Below are 16369 nucleotides of genomic sequence, written 5' to 3'. Positions count from 1 at the left end.
AATCGATTATGCACCGCGGTGCATAATATAATTTGCCGTGCTTGTTAGCGTAGATCTTATGTCAGTTGTTATGCCATGGAACCGTGTTCACCATGGTTGGTGAACACGGTTCCATACGACACCGTTTAGAGTGAGTGGGACTAACGGTGCCCGTAAGTGGCACCGTTAACTCCACCACTCACATTTTTTTTTTTTTTAAATTAAACGCGCCATAGCGTTTCCGCTTCTCCACTACGCCATTTCACTTCCTCTCCATGCAACCTCCATCGCGCTCTGCTCTCTGGAACACCACTCTCGAGCTCTCTTCTATCGCTTCATCTTCCCCAGCCATTTCCTTCGATCACTCTCAAACACTCTGCTCCACAGCCATTCACCTCTGCTCTCGGATTCCTCGTTCTCGCATTTGTAAAACAAAATTTGACGTTCTCACGTAGCTATCAAGGATACAGCCTCTCCATTGCTCATTCTCAACGTTCCTTCACTTGTATTACAGGTATTTTCGTGTTTATGATTTAGGGTATTTGTATTCTGTGTACATATTTCGAAATTTTGAAATGGGGGTTTTGAATGTAATGTTATGAGCTTATAAATGTATATCTGTAGCATATATACGTGTAGATTAACCATTATGAATTGATTCGTATATGGTTTTTACTGCTGTTTATTCACTTTCTATGCAAGCTTTGAATGTCCATAACGTCCATTCACTTATGTATTTTATGTCATGCAAATATGTATTTTATGTCATGCAAATATGTATTTTCTGTGTGAGATTATGAATTTCTATTGTGCCTATGAAATTACATTTTTGCTGTTATGAACTTTCTTATATGTGGTTATGTATTTTCTGTTAGAGATTATGAATTTTCTCGTAGGAGAGTATGAATTCTGTATTGTGAGTTGTCAATTTTTATGTTCTGTAGTTATGAATTTTCTATGTTGCAGGTTATGAACTTTCTGTTTTGGAGTTATGAATTTTCTGTCCTGAGGTTATGAATTTTCTTTGTGAGATATTATGAATTGTATGTTACTATACTATCAATTATATGTGACTGTTATTGATGGACAATATGGAATTATGGATTTTCTCATATGAGATTATGGATTCTGATCTATATTGCAGTTATGAACTTTCTGTTCTAATTTATGAATTTTCTGTTCTGGTATTATGAATTTTCTTTGTGAAATTATGAATTTTATGTTACTATATTACCAATTATGTGTAACTGTTATTGAAGGACATTATATTCTTTTCGGTAGAGCATGGCTGGATTTATTCGGCACTCCCCATCCCCCCTCTACTGAAATAAGGAATATATTTTCCTTCCATCAATCTATATTATATGTTGTATATGAGTTACTTGCTTTCTAACGTTTTTAATAAAAGCAATGGACACTGCTCAACGAAGGACAACACGCTCACAAACAAAGGCAGTCTTGAGCTCTCAAGCTGCAGAACCATCACAACCCTCACAGACGGCGGCTGAACACAACACTGCAGTCACCCCTACAACAAAAAGCAAAAGAAAACGAACAACACGGGCTGTACTTGACTCACAGGCTGCTCAACCATCCCAGCAGCACTCTGATGACCCTGCTCGAGCAAGAAGTTATTAGAGAAAAGAGGTCAAAGCAAATAAATGACAGACATAGGGGCAACACAGACATTGGAGGTGATTGTGCAGAGGGGAGTTCTACTCCCTACTTCAGCACACGGATGGGACCAAAGACCATGTTTAGGCTTGTACAACAACTACTGCCAGAACAAAACAAGCTGTCCGTGATATTGGATTTGGAGCCCTGTTGGACCTTCAATTGTGCGCAAATGAGTCACAATTAGTTCAGTATTTGATAGCCAACTTTGAGGTTTTCCAAACACATTTCAAGCTGGAGAACGACAAGCTCACAGTTGATGAAGAGGACGTTGAGTACACTCTTGGCATTCCAAGAGGAGAAAAGAAGGTTGTTGAGGCCCCAAAATATGATGAACAGGGGACACCAGAATACAGGGCTCTCTTGAAAAGCTGGAGGGAACGGTGGAATATTAAGCTTGGTTCCCCAGTCACTACCCAGATGGGAGATGTCATAGTTCAGAGGGGAGATTCTGGAGATGACTTTAAGAGAGACTTCATGGTCTTGACTGTTTCGTGCATGATGAGGGGATTTCAGAACCGCTACTGCAACAACAGAATCCTCAACTCCTTGATTAATGTTGATGAGATAAAGGAGTACAACTGGTGTGGCTACACCTACAACTCTCTGATCAAGTCCATCGAGCAGTACAGGAAGAAAAGTAATAGCTTCTTTACTGGACCAATGACATTCATATTGGTAAGCTCTAGCTCCACTTATGAATCTTATGATATTCAGATTGTAGATTATATGTGTTAGATTATGAATTTTCCTCTATGTGATTATGAATTTTTCTCTATGTGATTATGAACTTTCCTCTATGTCTCAGATTATGAATCTTCCTTTATCTGATTATGAATTTTCCTTTATGTGATTATGAGTTTTCCTATATGTGATTATGAATTTAGAGTATGTGCTTATGTATTTTATGCTATTCAGATTTTATGAGAATTATGTGTCAGATTATGAATTTTCCTTTGCCAGTTTATGAACTTTCATTTACCAGTTTATGAACTTTCCTTTACCAGTTTATGAATTTTCCTCTATGTGATTATGAATTTTCCTCTATGTCTCAGATTATGAATCTTCCTTTATCTGATTATGAATCTTCCTTTATGTGATTATGAATGTTCCTTTATGTAATTATGAATTTTCCTTGTTATCATTATGAATGTTCTTATAGTATTATGCAATAATGAATCTCATAATAGAAAGTTCATAATTGCATAACATAAAATCCATAATATGATAGTTGAATATAATGTTCATATGGATTATGAATTTTCTATTATGATATTATGAATTTTCTGTAGTGTAATTATGAATTCTGTGATTATAACTTTTTTATTTTACCTTTTTGTTCAACATTGTAGCTATTCTACTTTGATCGGGTCCAATTCAAAGGAATGAGCATTCAAAGAACATATCCAAGCATTACTGCATGGACAAGTAAACTTGCACGGCAAAGGGTTTCCGCTGAGAAAAGGTCGGGCGGATATGGTAAAGGGAAAGTTATCCCTCGTATTGCAAAGCCTACTGCTGATTGTATCGCTTCTACTTCCGCCCAACCAGTCCCAACCATCTCTGTGCCGCGTCTAGTGTTGATAGGGTCACGCGGGTTCTACAACGCCTTGCTGCTGATGTCTTGGAATTCGGTGAGGCTATGGCTGAAGTTGGCAGACAAAACGCACCGGTGGATGTTATGAAGGCCGCATTTTCTGGAATTTCCACCATGATTGGCGTTGCAAGCACAATAGAAAGACCACCAACTCCAACCTCCTCTCAACTAGACGACATCTTCTTTGGCCAAGAGTCTTTCACAAAGGCTGTTGATGCCTTGGTTGAAGCCTTCCATAAGACCAATCGGCAAATGGAGATTGACCCTCCCTCATTTGATTTAGGGATCTCTTATACCCCGGCACCATTGGTTGATGAACCACGTGAGCAAAGTGCAATGGATGAAGATGAATTGGATGCCCTTGTTGAGAACATTGTGAAAGACACTCCCGGTGCTGCTGATGCTGCTACACTCTCTACTACTCCTACCGCTATCCCTGCTACAACCCCTGCTGATACGCTTGGTGCTACAGCTGTTTCTTCCCCTGCTGCTTTCCCTGCTCCTACGCATGTTCCTACCACTGCTGCTACCCCTACTGCTTCATCTTCTGAAGCATATGCTGCTACCCCTGCTACATTCAAGTTCTGAAAGACGAGAAATAACTCCATTGATCAAGGTTCCATTCGCCAGAGATGTCCCTGATGCTGCTAATACTTCTACGCCTGCTGCTACACTACCTGCTACCCTCGACGATATTGATAGGTAAACTAATTAGAATATGAAATTGTGTTATGAACTTTCTGATATTATATTATGACTTTTCTTCTGAAATTCATTGTTACATAGATTAAAATAACATTCATAATGACAACAAGGAAAATTCATAATCACATAAAGTAACATCCATAATCAAATAACGGAAAATTCATAATCTGACACATAATTCTCATAAAATCTGAATAGCATAAAATACATAAGCACGTACTCTAAATTCATAATCACATATGGGAAAATTCATAATCACATAAAGGAAAATTCATAATCAGATAAAGGAAGATTCATAAACTGAGACATAGAGGAAACTTCATAATCACATAGAGGAAAATTCATAAACTGGTAAAGGAAAGTTCATAAACTGGTAAATGAAAGTTCATAAAATGGCAAAAGGAAAATTCATAATCTGACACATAATTCTCATAAAATCTGAATAGCATAAAATACATAAGCACATACTCTAAATTCATAATCACATATAGGAAAATTCATAATCACATAAAGGAAGATTCATAATCAGATAAAGGAAGATTCATAATCTGAGACATAGAGGAAAATTCATAATCACATAGAGGAAAATTCATAAACTGGTAAGGGAAAGTTCATAAACTGGTAAATGAAAGTTCATAAACTGGCAACGGAAAAATCATAATCTGGCACATAATTCTCATAAAATCTGAATAGCATAAAATACATAAGCACATACTCTAAATTCATAATCACATATAGGAAAATTCATAATCACATAAAGGAAAATTCATAATCAGATAAAGGAAGATTCATAATCTGAGACATAGAGGAAAATTTATAATCACATAGAGGAAAATTCATAAACTGGTAAAGGAAAGTTCATAAACTGGTAAATGAAAGTTCATAAACTGGTAAATGAAAGTTCATAAACTGGCAAAGGAAAATTCATAATCTGACACATAATTCTCAACCTATATCTAAAAATCATAAAATTCATAAGTACATACTGTTAACATGATCTCAGTCTATAGCTACATCGTGGTCTACATTCTTATTAAAATGAACAAATTGTGAACCCCCGGTGCTTGGATGTACAAGATATCCATCACGAGCAATCTCTGAAATATTTTCCAAGACCAATGATTGGACAGAGCCCTTTGTAATTGAAGCAAGCTTGTTTGCAGCGCTCTTTCTTCCCCTTGCTGCATTGTACTTCTTCTCAATAACACTACTACTCCTTTTATTTCTCACACCTTTACCCCTCCGGCTTGAGGGGTCTTGGACAATACCACTTGACGAAGACACAGCACCCTCCTCAGTGTTCACATCCCCAATCTCAGCTTCAATGTTTTTCCTTGCATTCTCAACGGCTTCATCACATAATTGTCTAGCAACACTGTTATCTTGGCTAGAAACAATAAGCCTTTGAAATTTCCTACTAATCTCAACAGCCCAAATTGAAGAAGGGACACCACCATTATAAAACACAGATGCAATGTCCACGTTTGTACGCTCAACAGCCTTTTTAGTCCATCTTTTTAGAATGTATTTATCGAGAATACTGGAAACACAGTGCACATGAAGTATACGTAAGCAGTGGCAGCAAAGTATTCCCAATTCTGAAAACAGCTTGCAACTACAACATATATCCAAATTGATTGCCTTAAAGGTTACTTCATGCCTTATGATATCTATGTCTGGTCGCCACACGTGATACTTGCACTTACAACCATCGTTCAACACCATTTCTTGATAACAAGAGCTACCTTTCATAAATTGTTCCTCGAACAAAAAATATATCTCAATTGTATAAACCTCTCTAGCATGTGAAAGGAGTTTCACATGATCCAACATCATGGCGGGTACTCCTTGAGAACACCGGAAATCCTCGCCATTTTCCTTACTTCTCCATTCAGATATAACACTCACAAATGATGAATAAAAATCACATAAACCAGCAGTCTTGGACAGCCTCCTAGAAATTGCATGATTTGTGCTTTCACTCCTTTGCGAAGATAAAATACCCCCGGAGAAATAATCCTTGTTGAACGCTGGACACCACTTCTCCCTACAGTCATAAAGCTTCTCTAGCCATGTATTCTTATGACAATTATATTTTGTAACCATCCTGAAAAGGTTAAAACACATGTTTATTACTCATATTCTGAAAATTCATAATCTCATATTACAAAGTTCATAATCATGTAACAGAAAATACATAATGACATAACAGAAAATACATAATTGAATACTGTGAATTCATAATCTCATATTACAAAGTTCATAAATCATATAACAGAAAATACATAATGACATAACAGAAAATACATAATGACATAACAGGAAATCCAGAATTGTATAACTGTGAATTCATAATCTCATATTAGAAAATTCATAAATCATATAACAGAAAATACATAATGACATAACAGAAAATCCATAATGACATGACAGAAAATTCAAAATTATATAATGTAAATTCATAATAACATACCTTGTCCAGTAAACCTCAAATTCAGCTTCAGTCTCGGTGTATTTCAACACACAATTAAACATATCCAGAAAATCCTTATGATTCCTCAATGCCTTAATATGCTTCTTCGAATTCTCACCAATATGCCATATGCAAAGACGGTGGCGTGATGTAGGAAACACCATGGAAATGCCAGCAGCCATAGCTGAACATTGATCCGTCATGATAGTCTGTGGACACTTGCCATCCATGGATCTTAAAAACGCTCTAAACAACCACGCAAATGACTCTATCCTCTCATTCATCAAAAAACCACAACCAAACATTACATTCATGCAATGATGGTTCATCCCTACAAAAGGACCACAAATCATATCATATTTGTTAGTGCGGTATGTTGTATCATGCACTAACAGATCACCAAACACCTCATAATCCCTTCTCATTTGACCATCCCTCCAAAAAAAACTACACAATCTTCCATCCAAATCAACTTCGAAATCAAAAAAGAAATCAGCCTCATTAGATTGCCTCCTCCTGAATATCTCAACCAAAGAATTTGAATCCGATCCATCCAAACACTTCAAACTCACAGAAGCCATTGAATTGTAAGCATCGCGGTTGGTAAAGCCAACCAATGGAGAGCCCCCTGACTGATGTTTCAAAAACCTCATACCATCCGCCAATGCAACACCACTACTCTTCATGTCTTTTAAATATTCAAGCTGATTGTTTCCCACTCTTCTATGCGACCGAAGCAGATGACTCTTGCCAAATGAACATAACTCGTGATTGTGCTCTTTCAAGTGTTTTGTAACTGTCCACATCCCATCACCCCCCACATCAAACTGAACAAATGCACCACATCCAGTCCTCATATCAATCTTTGAATAAAGCTTAACACCACTGTTTGGTTTCTGCTTATACCCAGCCTTAGCACAGAAGAACCTCTTCATCTGAATTGACTTAGTAGATGCCTTATAACGTTGTTGGCCTTTCCTCACACTAAAACCAACTCTGTATGCATATCCATTATATAACTCAAAAGCTTCGTCAACATTTCTTACTACAACACCCACCAAGTCTTCATCAACTGCAATTGCAACAAAAATATAACCACACCTATACCAACTACTAAACTATGAATGTGGATTTCACCTATAATGAATGTAATATGCTACACTATAGAATTCATAATCTCATGTGAGAACATTCATAATCACAAAGAATAAAATTCATAACATCATATAAGAAAGTTCATAACAAAAACCGGATATCAATAACATTTGTGACATTATGAGCATTCAAAGTTGCATAGATACTCATGGCATTAAATGCATAACCTCATAACATAAAATTCATAACCTCATATGGAAAATTCATAATAACATAACGGAAAATTCATAACCTCAAACTGTAAATTCATAACGTGAACAGATTATTAATACCAATCACAACATTCAATTTGCATATAATCACCATGAATCAGTCCCTACACCTACAAGAAACAACATTCATGATACACCAACTAATAAAAAGAACCTGGACTTGAAGACGAGCCATCAATGTCAATGTTTAACTCTGCTTGATCATTGCTTATTGAATCACCAACACAATCTTCATTCACTGAGTATATGCAAGCAGTGTAACACACCAGTTAATATGTTATGGACATATTACTATTACATTATGAATATTCATATCACATGCATGAACAGAGTATCAAAATTCATAACTCTGTAACAGAAAATACATAATTGCATTTTGTAAAATTCATAACAGAAACATGGAACTAATACACATTTACGGCCATTATGAACATTCAAACTGCATAGATACTGAACAAATATCAATAAAAATAACTAAATCTTCAACAATCCATGATCTCATAAATCAAACGAAATCAAACGCATAAAATCAAACGCAACCTGGAATCGCAGAAATCATATCGGTTGAATCTTCTCCTCGAACCATCGTCTCCTCCATCACGAATAGGAAAGAATCGCGAATGTCGGATCACAATTGCCTTCAGCGATTTGCGAATAGGAAATAATCAAACGCAAAGAGTTGTCTGATCATAACTGCCTTCCTAACGCCGTTAATAGAGCAGTGTTTTTTTTTTTTTTTTTTTTTTTTAAACGACGCCAAAAACGACGTCGTTTGGAAGCGTGTTCACCAAGCATGGTGAGCACGTTTCCACGGCATAATTTGCGATCTTATGTCTGTTGGGCCATTTAGGCACCTATAAGTTGGGCCAACTCTTGAGCCAAAGGTAGAATACTAGGGGCCCACCCGATCTGGTCCCATAGGGTTTGTATTCTTTTTCTTGTATTTGCAAATGACACATTATGTTTTGTATAATTAAAATTTAATGTTATATCTATTATTGTACTTAAAATTAAGGGGGTGTATTCATTCATGACTTTCATAGAGTTTTAAAAACTTTTATGAACTTTAAAAGTTTGGGGATATTCAATTCAAACTTTTAGAGAGTCTTTAAAAGTCAGGAGATATTCAATTAAGATTTTTAAAGAGTCTTTAAAAGTCGTGTGGTATTCGATTAAGACTTTTAGAGAGTCTTTAAAAGTCACGTGGTATTCAAAAAGTTATGAACTTTGTAGACTTTTTAATTTTAAGACTTTTATAGACTTTTTCTTCTCAAATATAAATAGTTAAAACCCAATCATCAACCCCCATATTTCAAAATTTTCTTTCTAACAACTTTGAATGTTTTCTCTCTCTATTTAAACTCTATTTTTTCTCCCAATTTAAACTTTATAAACCTATCTAAATTTAATAAATCTACTTTTTTCTTCATTATCCTATATTTTCCTCATCCTAAACTCTATCAATTTTTCTCTCTCCTAAACTTTACAATCTTCCTCTAAAAATTCGAAATAATATTATTTTTACTTCATTATTGCTTGTTTATATTAATTTTTATTTTTTCTATGAATTTTTTATCCCTAACTTTCTCTAAACATGAACAAAGCAAACTTTTCATTATCAAATTGTAGTATATGTTTCATAATATTCATATAAATACTTATATATTTTTATTTTTATTCTTTTTATGTTTATATTCGTAATATATATTTTCTTTTCTTTTTTTAACAACAAGTTACTACGAATAGCGAACTACTGTTCGCAATAACAATTTGGGGTTGCAAACAGTAACACCTTGTTGTTGTTCGTAGTCTCAAATTGTTATTGCAAATAACAGTTCTTTGCGTGATGGCTAGCAATATATCAAGTATATATATATATATATATATATATATATATATATATATATATATATATATATATATATATATATATATATATATATATATATATATATATATATATATATATATATTAATTAACATATATAAGTAATATTAACAAATAATAATGTTGAGAATGTTGATGTGGATGAAGAACTACATAATAAGAAAATTTTATGATATATTATAAATTTTTTGTAAGAAAATTATAAATGATAAAAATCAAAATCATTGAAAGTTTATAAGGATGTATTCATTTTAGAATTTCAATGACTTTTGTAGACTTTTTAAAATAAAAAGTTGATAAAAGTCTATGAATGTTTTTTATATAGACTTTTATAGAGTCTTATAAAATTTTAAAAAGTTTTGAATGACTCTATGAAATCCATCAAAGTTTATTAAAATCTATCATTTTAAAAGTCTTTAAAACTCTACAAAAGTCATGATTGAATACACCCCCTAAAAATTTTATTAAAATAAAAATAAAAACGGTTTAAAATATAACAGAAAAATTAGCAGAGCATTAATAGAATTTAACAATTTATGTCAAATTAAACTAATTTATCATGAATATAGGCAAACCATGAAGACTCGAAGTAAGTATATTGCGGAAAAAAAGAAAATGTGGGGAAGATTTCCCATTGATATTTAGAAGAGATTTTGTAAGTCTTAATGAAAACAAGCAAAAGAATTATAAGGATCCGGACAGTAAAAAAGATAAACTTTACTCAAAGACGATAAATTAAACTATCATCTACTTGAAAAATCTTACACTTCTCCCTCCAATTTTGTCATAAGATTAAACCCATAACAATTATTGTTTGTTGTCAGAGGATCGGAGTACATCATTGTGGAACTCTCCAACATTATACATTTGGAAGACAACTCTGAATTGAATAGGAAAAGAGTTAAAGAATGAAGGGTGAACAATAATAAATTAAAAGATGGTTTCATCGACCGGCAGCTTCGTTCATATCCCACGACCAACAAATTAAAAACTACCTACCATGATGACCTGCATGCGTTCCAAGTCTGTGTTTGAGAAAGGAGAAACCAGTTTATTACTTAAGTTAGTTCTGCAACATTTTTACAAAATCTCCTGTGAAACCAGGGCATATTCTTGGTGCATTTCACTCCATCCTTGCTCTTTAGCTCGAAATCTACTGTACGAAAACCACTTTCTTAAGAAGTAAACCAATCTGCTCTTCCCAACACCCTCTTCCTTGTTCTCATCGCGCTCACCTCTATCGCCCTCTATACTTCCTTCGTCGCTTTCTTTGCATTCGGCTAGTGTATCTCCAGTGCCATTAGATCTGCAAGACACACATATATATATATGTATAATTTCAAGAGAGTATGTAGATCGAGTATGAACTCGAGGCGCATGTGCATGGTAATAAGAGAATGAGCGAGCGAGGAAGTATATATGTATATATATATATATATATATATATATATAGCCTACACATCAGAGTCCTCTCCTTCTGATTCATCATTCTCTACTGGCTGAATGACGGTTTCTTGCCGAGTAAAAGCAAGCTGCAACACAAGAGTTCTTCATCAAGTAATGCAAATGTTGATCAATTTAAGTATATATATATGGACACACTGAAATTCAGAAGTGCAAAAGTTGACAGAAGAATGTGTGTTTAAGAATTGCTGATATGTTCTAGTCCAGGCTTCTTCCTAGTATATGGACAAACTGAAGTGCAGAAGTTGAAAGAACAACCTGTACTGTACTCTGAGAACATTTAACTCTTTGCATTGCCTGGATGTTGAGCATAAATATATATATAAACATATATGTGCAATCCAATTATCAATTTAAATTTTTAATTGAGATGGAACACATAGTTCAATTGGTGTCAGAGAATCCCATGCCAAAAGTCTTGGTCTTGCTTAGAGCCCGTCAAAAGTAACCGAATCACACATTTAAGAGGGGGTGGAGCATGTGCTTTAATTCTGGACTCTCATAGGATCAAATGTTAACAATGGATGCTCATGAACAAAAAAATAATTTGTTTTCAAAGAGATTTGAACTTGTGACGACTAAAAATACAATTATAAAATCTTATATAATACGTCTTGTCACTAGTTGAGCCAATCCTTGTTAACTACAGCTACCACCATAGACACAAGTCAAATATCATATAGAAAAGGAAAACAAAGTTTAGTGGTGTTTGGTAAATTGTTGTTAGATGATTGGATTAGTGGGTTTGACTAATTAATAGCTTTAGTTGATTGTAAAAAAGTGTTTGGTAAATTAGATGTTAGCTGATAGTTAATTACATGCAAACTAATTTTGGGGGTGTTTGGCTAACAACAGATAGCTGATTGGCTTAGCTAGTAGTTGATGGCTGATTGCGTTAGCTGGTTTGACCAGTTGGTTGTATTAGCTGGTTATAAAAAAAATTATTTGGTAAATTAACTGTTTACTAGTAGCTGATTGAATGTAACATTTAAGGGTATGTGTATATTGTGTTATTTTAATCTTTAAATATAACAAGATGATAAACTTTTATTAATAAATAATTATAAAATTTGGATATCATCTATACTTTTTTTATGGACATAAGTTAATTATTTTTGTTTATTTAACTCTTATTAAATTATATTCTAAAATAATTTTTATTAATTATTTTTAATTTTAATATTTTAAAATGATTTAATGTAATAATAATAATAATAATAATAGTAATAATAATAATAATTATTATTATAATTATTATTATTATTATTATTGTCAAATGTCTAAAACCAGAACCCAATTTATTATTATTATTATTATTATTATTATTATTATTATTATTATTATTATAAAATGGCAAACCCATCACCCATTTTAAAGCAAATCACATTGAATCCCAAGGATAAAATAGTAAATATATAATTGATTCCAACCAGCTGATCCAAAAAGCTACATTCATTAGCTTTTCAATTTTTGGCTATTGGCCAAATCAACCATTTACCAAACACTTCAAAACAACTTATTGGTGGGTCAAACAGCCAAACTTGGTCACAGCTAAAATTTGGCTGATCAGCCAATAACCAAACACCCCCTTTATCAAAAAGTTGATAGAAAAGGTTGCTTTGAGCAGTATTTGAATTTTAGCATTTTGGAGCAATAAATTATTACAAAAAGTTAATTAATTAAACACTCATATTGATTATTTAACCAAATCAAATAACTAATAATAATTAAATAAGTTAAATTGATTGATAAGCTAACTTATATTAGCAAACATGACCATAATTTATTGAATAATGACATTTGTACTCACACTCACAAGTAGTAGCATTTTTGTTTTCTTATAAGCATGAGTCTAAACAAATGTGTAATTGCAGAAGTGGGAGCACAAATATTAGTTTCTTAATTTATTAAATTAGTAACACACCTTATCACCATCCTGGATTCCATGACTTTCAATAGAGTCAGAGTCAGTGAGCAGCTGCTTGCCATTATAACTCAAGCAAAAGTGCCCCCATACGTGTGACCTGCAGTAAAGTGAAACAGAAATGCTGAGGATAACATTTGATGGACATCTAGGGAAAAATCAACTCAAATAATCTCTGCTGAGCTATAAATCTATAACTAGTGTCAATTTGTTATTTCTACAACAAAAAATTGTATTTTTGGTCAAACATGTATATCTGTGGTGCAGATTTAGTTCCTGAATTATATAGATACCATTTTAACTTTTAAGTTATGAACAAAGTGGTGAGTTTAGTCTCTAAAGGACCAAATTCGATACTTTATTAAGTAACATATTGATGGCAGAAATAGTCTCAAGGGTCTAAAATCGCCACTTTGAATACATATTATTCAAGAACTAAGCATGTACCAAAGGTATAACTGAATGACCAAAAATGCAATGTTCCTCACTAACATGGAATACTAAATGGTTTGAACAAAAATAATAGAGTAAAAGACATTTTTGGTCCTAGACTTATAGTGGCTTGGACAATTTTAGTCCTTTATAAAAAAATTTGCCATTTTATGGACAGAGTTATTGTGGCGAGGACATTTTTGGTCCTCCGTCTATATTTTTGTTAGATAACCGTCTGAGAGAGGGGTAATTACGTCAATTTAGGCTATCTCCTTTTAACTATTATATCTATGTGTGTTTTGTTTTCTTCTCGGTCATAATTTGAAGGAGTCGGAGAGTCCAAGTTGCAGTAAAGGCATGGTTGTGGGCAGAGCATTTCGTAGTGCAAAACTACAAATAAATGAGGGTCAGAGTAAAGGCATGGTTGTGGGACCAAAATCGTCCATCTCACAATATAAGAGATAGCCTAAATTGACGTAATTTCCCCTCTCTCATACGGTTATCTAACAAAATATAGACGGGGACCAAAAATGTCCTCGCCACAATAACTTTGTCCATAAAATGACAAATTTTTTTATAAAGGACTAAAATTGTCCAAGCCACTATAAATCTAGGATCAAAAATGTCTTTTACTCAAAATAATAGTATGATCCAACATTAACATTACCTAAGCTATTATATGTATTGATAACATACAAATCAAGTTGAAGTATATATTACACTAAAAATGCACAAACCATGAGACCTCCATTGCACCATCTTCTTCCAAATGACTAAACGCTGCTTCCACCGCATTCTTCAGCTCCGCCACTGTTCTGTTTCCCGTCACTTCAATATCTACCAAACCCCAAAACCGATTTAATCAAACACTCCACCTTCAATCCATCAATCCATCATTCACATCTTAAGAACAACGAAATGCAAATCCACTCACAAGAACTATTCAGTTTGATCAAAATGAATAATAAGGTTCAATTTCATCAGTTACTACAAGTCTTCCCTGACCAAGCTATGATCTGTAAATTCGCAAAAAACAAATTGTATTAAAATGAACGGGCGAAGGAAATATTACCGAAAGAAGATCCGTCTAATTTGAGGACGGTGAACTTTAAGGGCTCGTCGGGGATCTTGCCGTAGGACAAGCTTTCAATGGAAAAGAATGGGAATGGAAAGGACAATGATCCATTCCTGTGAGATGCTGACCCGGGGCTGTTGGAAGACGCCATCGGGCTATTATCACAGCTTTTATCTGGGTCTACTTTCATGATGAATCAATCCAAATACAAATACAAATGCAAATGCAATAAACTCCGTAATAATTAATTGCCCCTATATTCAGCCTCTATCTTCTTTTCAATTTTTTTTGGGAGAAAAAATGAAGATGTTATTGAATGTATTTTGATGTTTGGGATGATTCCTAAGTGAGTTGGTTAGGGTTTGAATTTTGTGAAAGGTTAGAGAGAGAGAGGAGAGCGGGTGCAAATATGCAATTAAGCCTGCTTGCCTCTCCTGCTTTCTCCGTGGTTTCCTTAGTTTGGGGGAAAATGGAGCTTGACAGTTATTATAGTTGAGGATGAACAGGGGCATTTACCATGTTTACTACACGCTCAATAGCCACGCGTGTTTTCAATTACCCAAAGATGGGTAAACATCCGAATATAATCTTTTTATATATATATAAGGGTAGATTCATTTTCAAAAAAAAATATAAGGGTAGATTCAAATAAAAACAAAAGTGATCAATTTTATATTTATTTCAAATTTTCAAGTTTATAATATTTATAAAACAAATCTTATTCTTGTTCCCCTTGTTTTTCTAAAAACTCTTAACCGTTAAATTATCTAAATTGATAGATCATATCAGCTCTTACTTTTTACCTGAGAGTTTGACCTTGAGAGTTCGCTAAGAAATGTGTAACAACTCACCTGTTGAATCAACTAGCCCACACAATGGATGGCATTTAAACGCGCGACTTATACCCGACTGTCAAGGCAAGAGCCAGGCCTTGGCCTTGACGAGTAGGAGGGAGCAATAATCGCTACAATACTTTGGGCACGAGCCCGGACAGAGCGACCGTCGATGTAAATCTTGGTGTTAGTAGCAAATATTTAAATGAGAACTTAGAAGAGCGAAGAGGGGATTAAAGATGTACACACAATTAGAGAAACAAATGTTATTCAGTTCAAACAGAACAGAGATACAGGAGAGTATATTAAACTAAGCCACTATTATCTCCTAACTAATAGCCTAGTCATATTAGACTTATTCTAATACATGGTATGACTAGACTTAGGATTGCAAATAATAATAACAAATAATAACATTACTAACACACCCCCTCAAGCACAAGGTAGGTGAGAAACCACATTGAGCTTGGACCGTAGAGCTGCAAAACGCGGTCCTGGAAGCGGTTTGGTGAAGACATCGGCGAGCTGATCCTTGGTTGAAACATAGTTGACAATGAATTCCCCGGTTGCAACCTTGTCACGAACAAAATGGTAGTCGATCTCGACATGCTTCGTCCGTGCGTGAAAAACTGGATTAGCACAAAGATACGTGGCACCCAAGTTATCACACCAAATGCTGGAAGGTTGCTTGTCATGCAGACCTAACTCACGGAGCAAAGATACAACCCAGGTCACCTCAGCCGCAACGTCGGTTAAGGCTTTATACTCAGCTTCAGTAGACGAGCGGGCTACAGTGCGTTGCTTCCTGGACTGCCAAGAAACAAGATTATCACCAAGAAACACTGCGTAACCACTTGTGCTCTTTCTGTCTGTAGGGCAACCGGCCCAGTCTGAATCTGAGTATACATGTATAGTAGTAGTCGGTGAGGACGTGATCCGTAATCCATATGCAAGAGTA

The 16369-nt window shown here is 34.4% G+C and overlaps 2 protein-coding genes across 2 annotated transcripts; both read right to left on the bottom strand.

The window, feature by feature from the left end:
- Positions 1 to 4954: 4954 nt before the first annotated feature.
- LOC109159436 (protein FAR1-RELATED SEQUENCE 7-like) lies at positions 4955 to 7889 on the bottom strand. Its single transcript, XM_019307547.1, has 5 exons — positions 7856 to 7889; positions 6902 to 7500; positions 6429 to 6637; positions 5750 to 6062; positions 4955 to 5656 (listed from the first exon to the last, which is right to left on the bottom strand). Exons 1-5 carry the CDS (start codon positions 7887 to 7889, stop codon positions 4955 to 4957), a joined length of 1857 nt encoding a protein of 618 aa, XP_019163092.1.
- A 2561-nt stretch (positions 7890 to 10450) lies between these two features.
- Positions 10451 to 15085, bottom strand: LOC109159370. The gene is made up of 5 exons (XM_019307481.1): positions 14576 to 15085; positions 14241 to 14340; positions 13072 to 13171; positions 11142 to 11215; positions 10451 to 10989 (listed from the first exon to the last, which is right to left on the bottom strand). Exons 1-5 carry the CDS (start codon positions 14766 to 14768, stop codon positions 10764 to 10766), a joined length of 693 nt encoding a protein of 230 aa, XP_019163026.1. The 5' UTR covers positions 14769 to 15085; the 3' UTR covers positions 10451 to 10763.
- Between the last annotated feature and the right edge of the window lie 1284 nt (positions 15086 to 16369).

The sequence above is a fragment of the Ipomoea nil genome, unplaced genomic scaffold (genome assembly GCF_001879475.1).
Source record: "Ipomoea nil cultivar Tokyo-kokei standard unplaced genomic scaffold, Asagao_1.1 scaffold2827, whole genome shotgun sequence".
In the NCBI taxonomy this organism is placed as follows: Eukaryota; Viridiplantae; Streptophyta; class Magnoliopsida; order Solanales; family Convolvulaceae; genus Ipomoea; species Ipomoea nil.
Note: the sequence above shows the minus strand (reverse complement) of the source record. Positions and strands in the feature narration are given on the sequence as shown.

Excerpts from the sequence above, each read along its gene's own strand:
- LOC109159436 (XM_019307547.1), bottom strand. The coding sequence starts at position 7,889 with ATGGTGATTATATGCAAATTGAATGTTGTGATTG. Across the intron at positions 7,501-7,855 it reads CAAATTGAATGTTGTGATTG|TTGATGAAGACTTGGTGGGT; the intron begins GTATTAATAATC and ends TTGCAATTGCAG. Across the intron at positions 5,657-5,749 it reads TCCTTTCACATGCTAGAGAG|TGCAAGTATCACGTGTGGCG; the intron begins GTTTATACAATT and ends GATGGTTGTAAG.
- LOC109159370 (XM_019307481.1), bottom strand. The coding sequence starts at position 14,768 with ATGAAAGTAGACCCAGATAAAAGCTGTGATAATAGCCCGATGGCGTCT. Across the intron at positions 14,341-14,575 it reads ATTAGACGGATCTTCTTTCG|ATATTGAAGTGACGGGAAAC; the intron begins GTAATATTTCCT and ends GGGGTTTGGTAG. Across the intron at positions 13,172-14,240 it reads GGTGCAATGGAGGTCTCATG|GTCACACGTATGGGGGCACT; the intron begins GTTTGTGCATTT and ends ACTTTACTGCAG.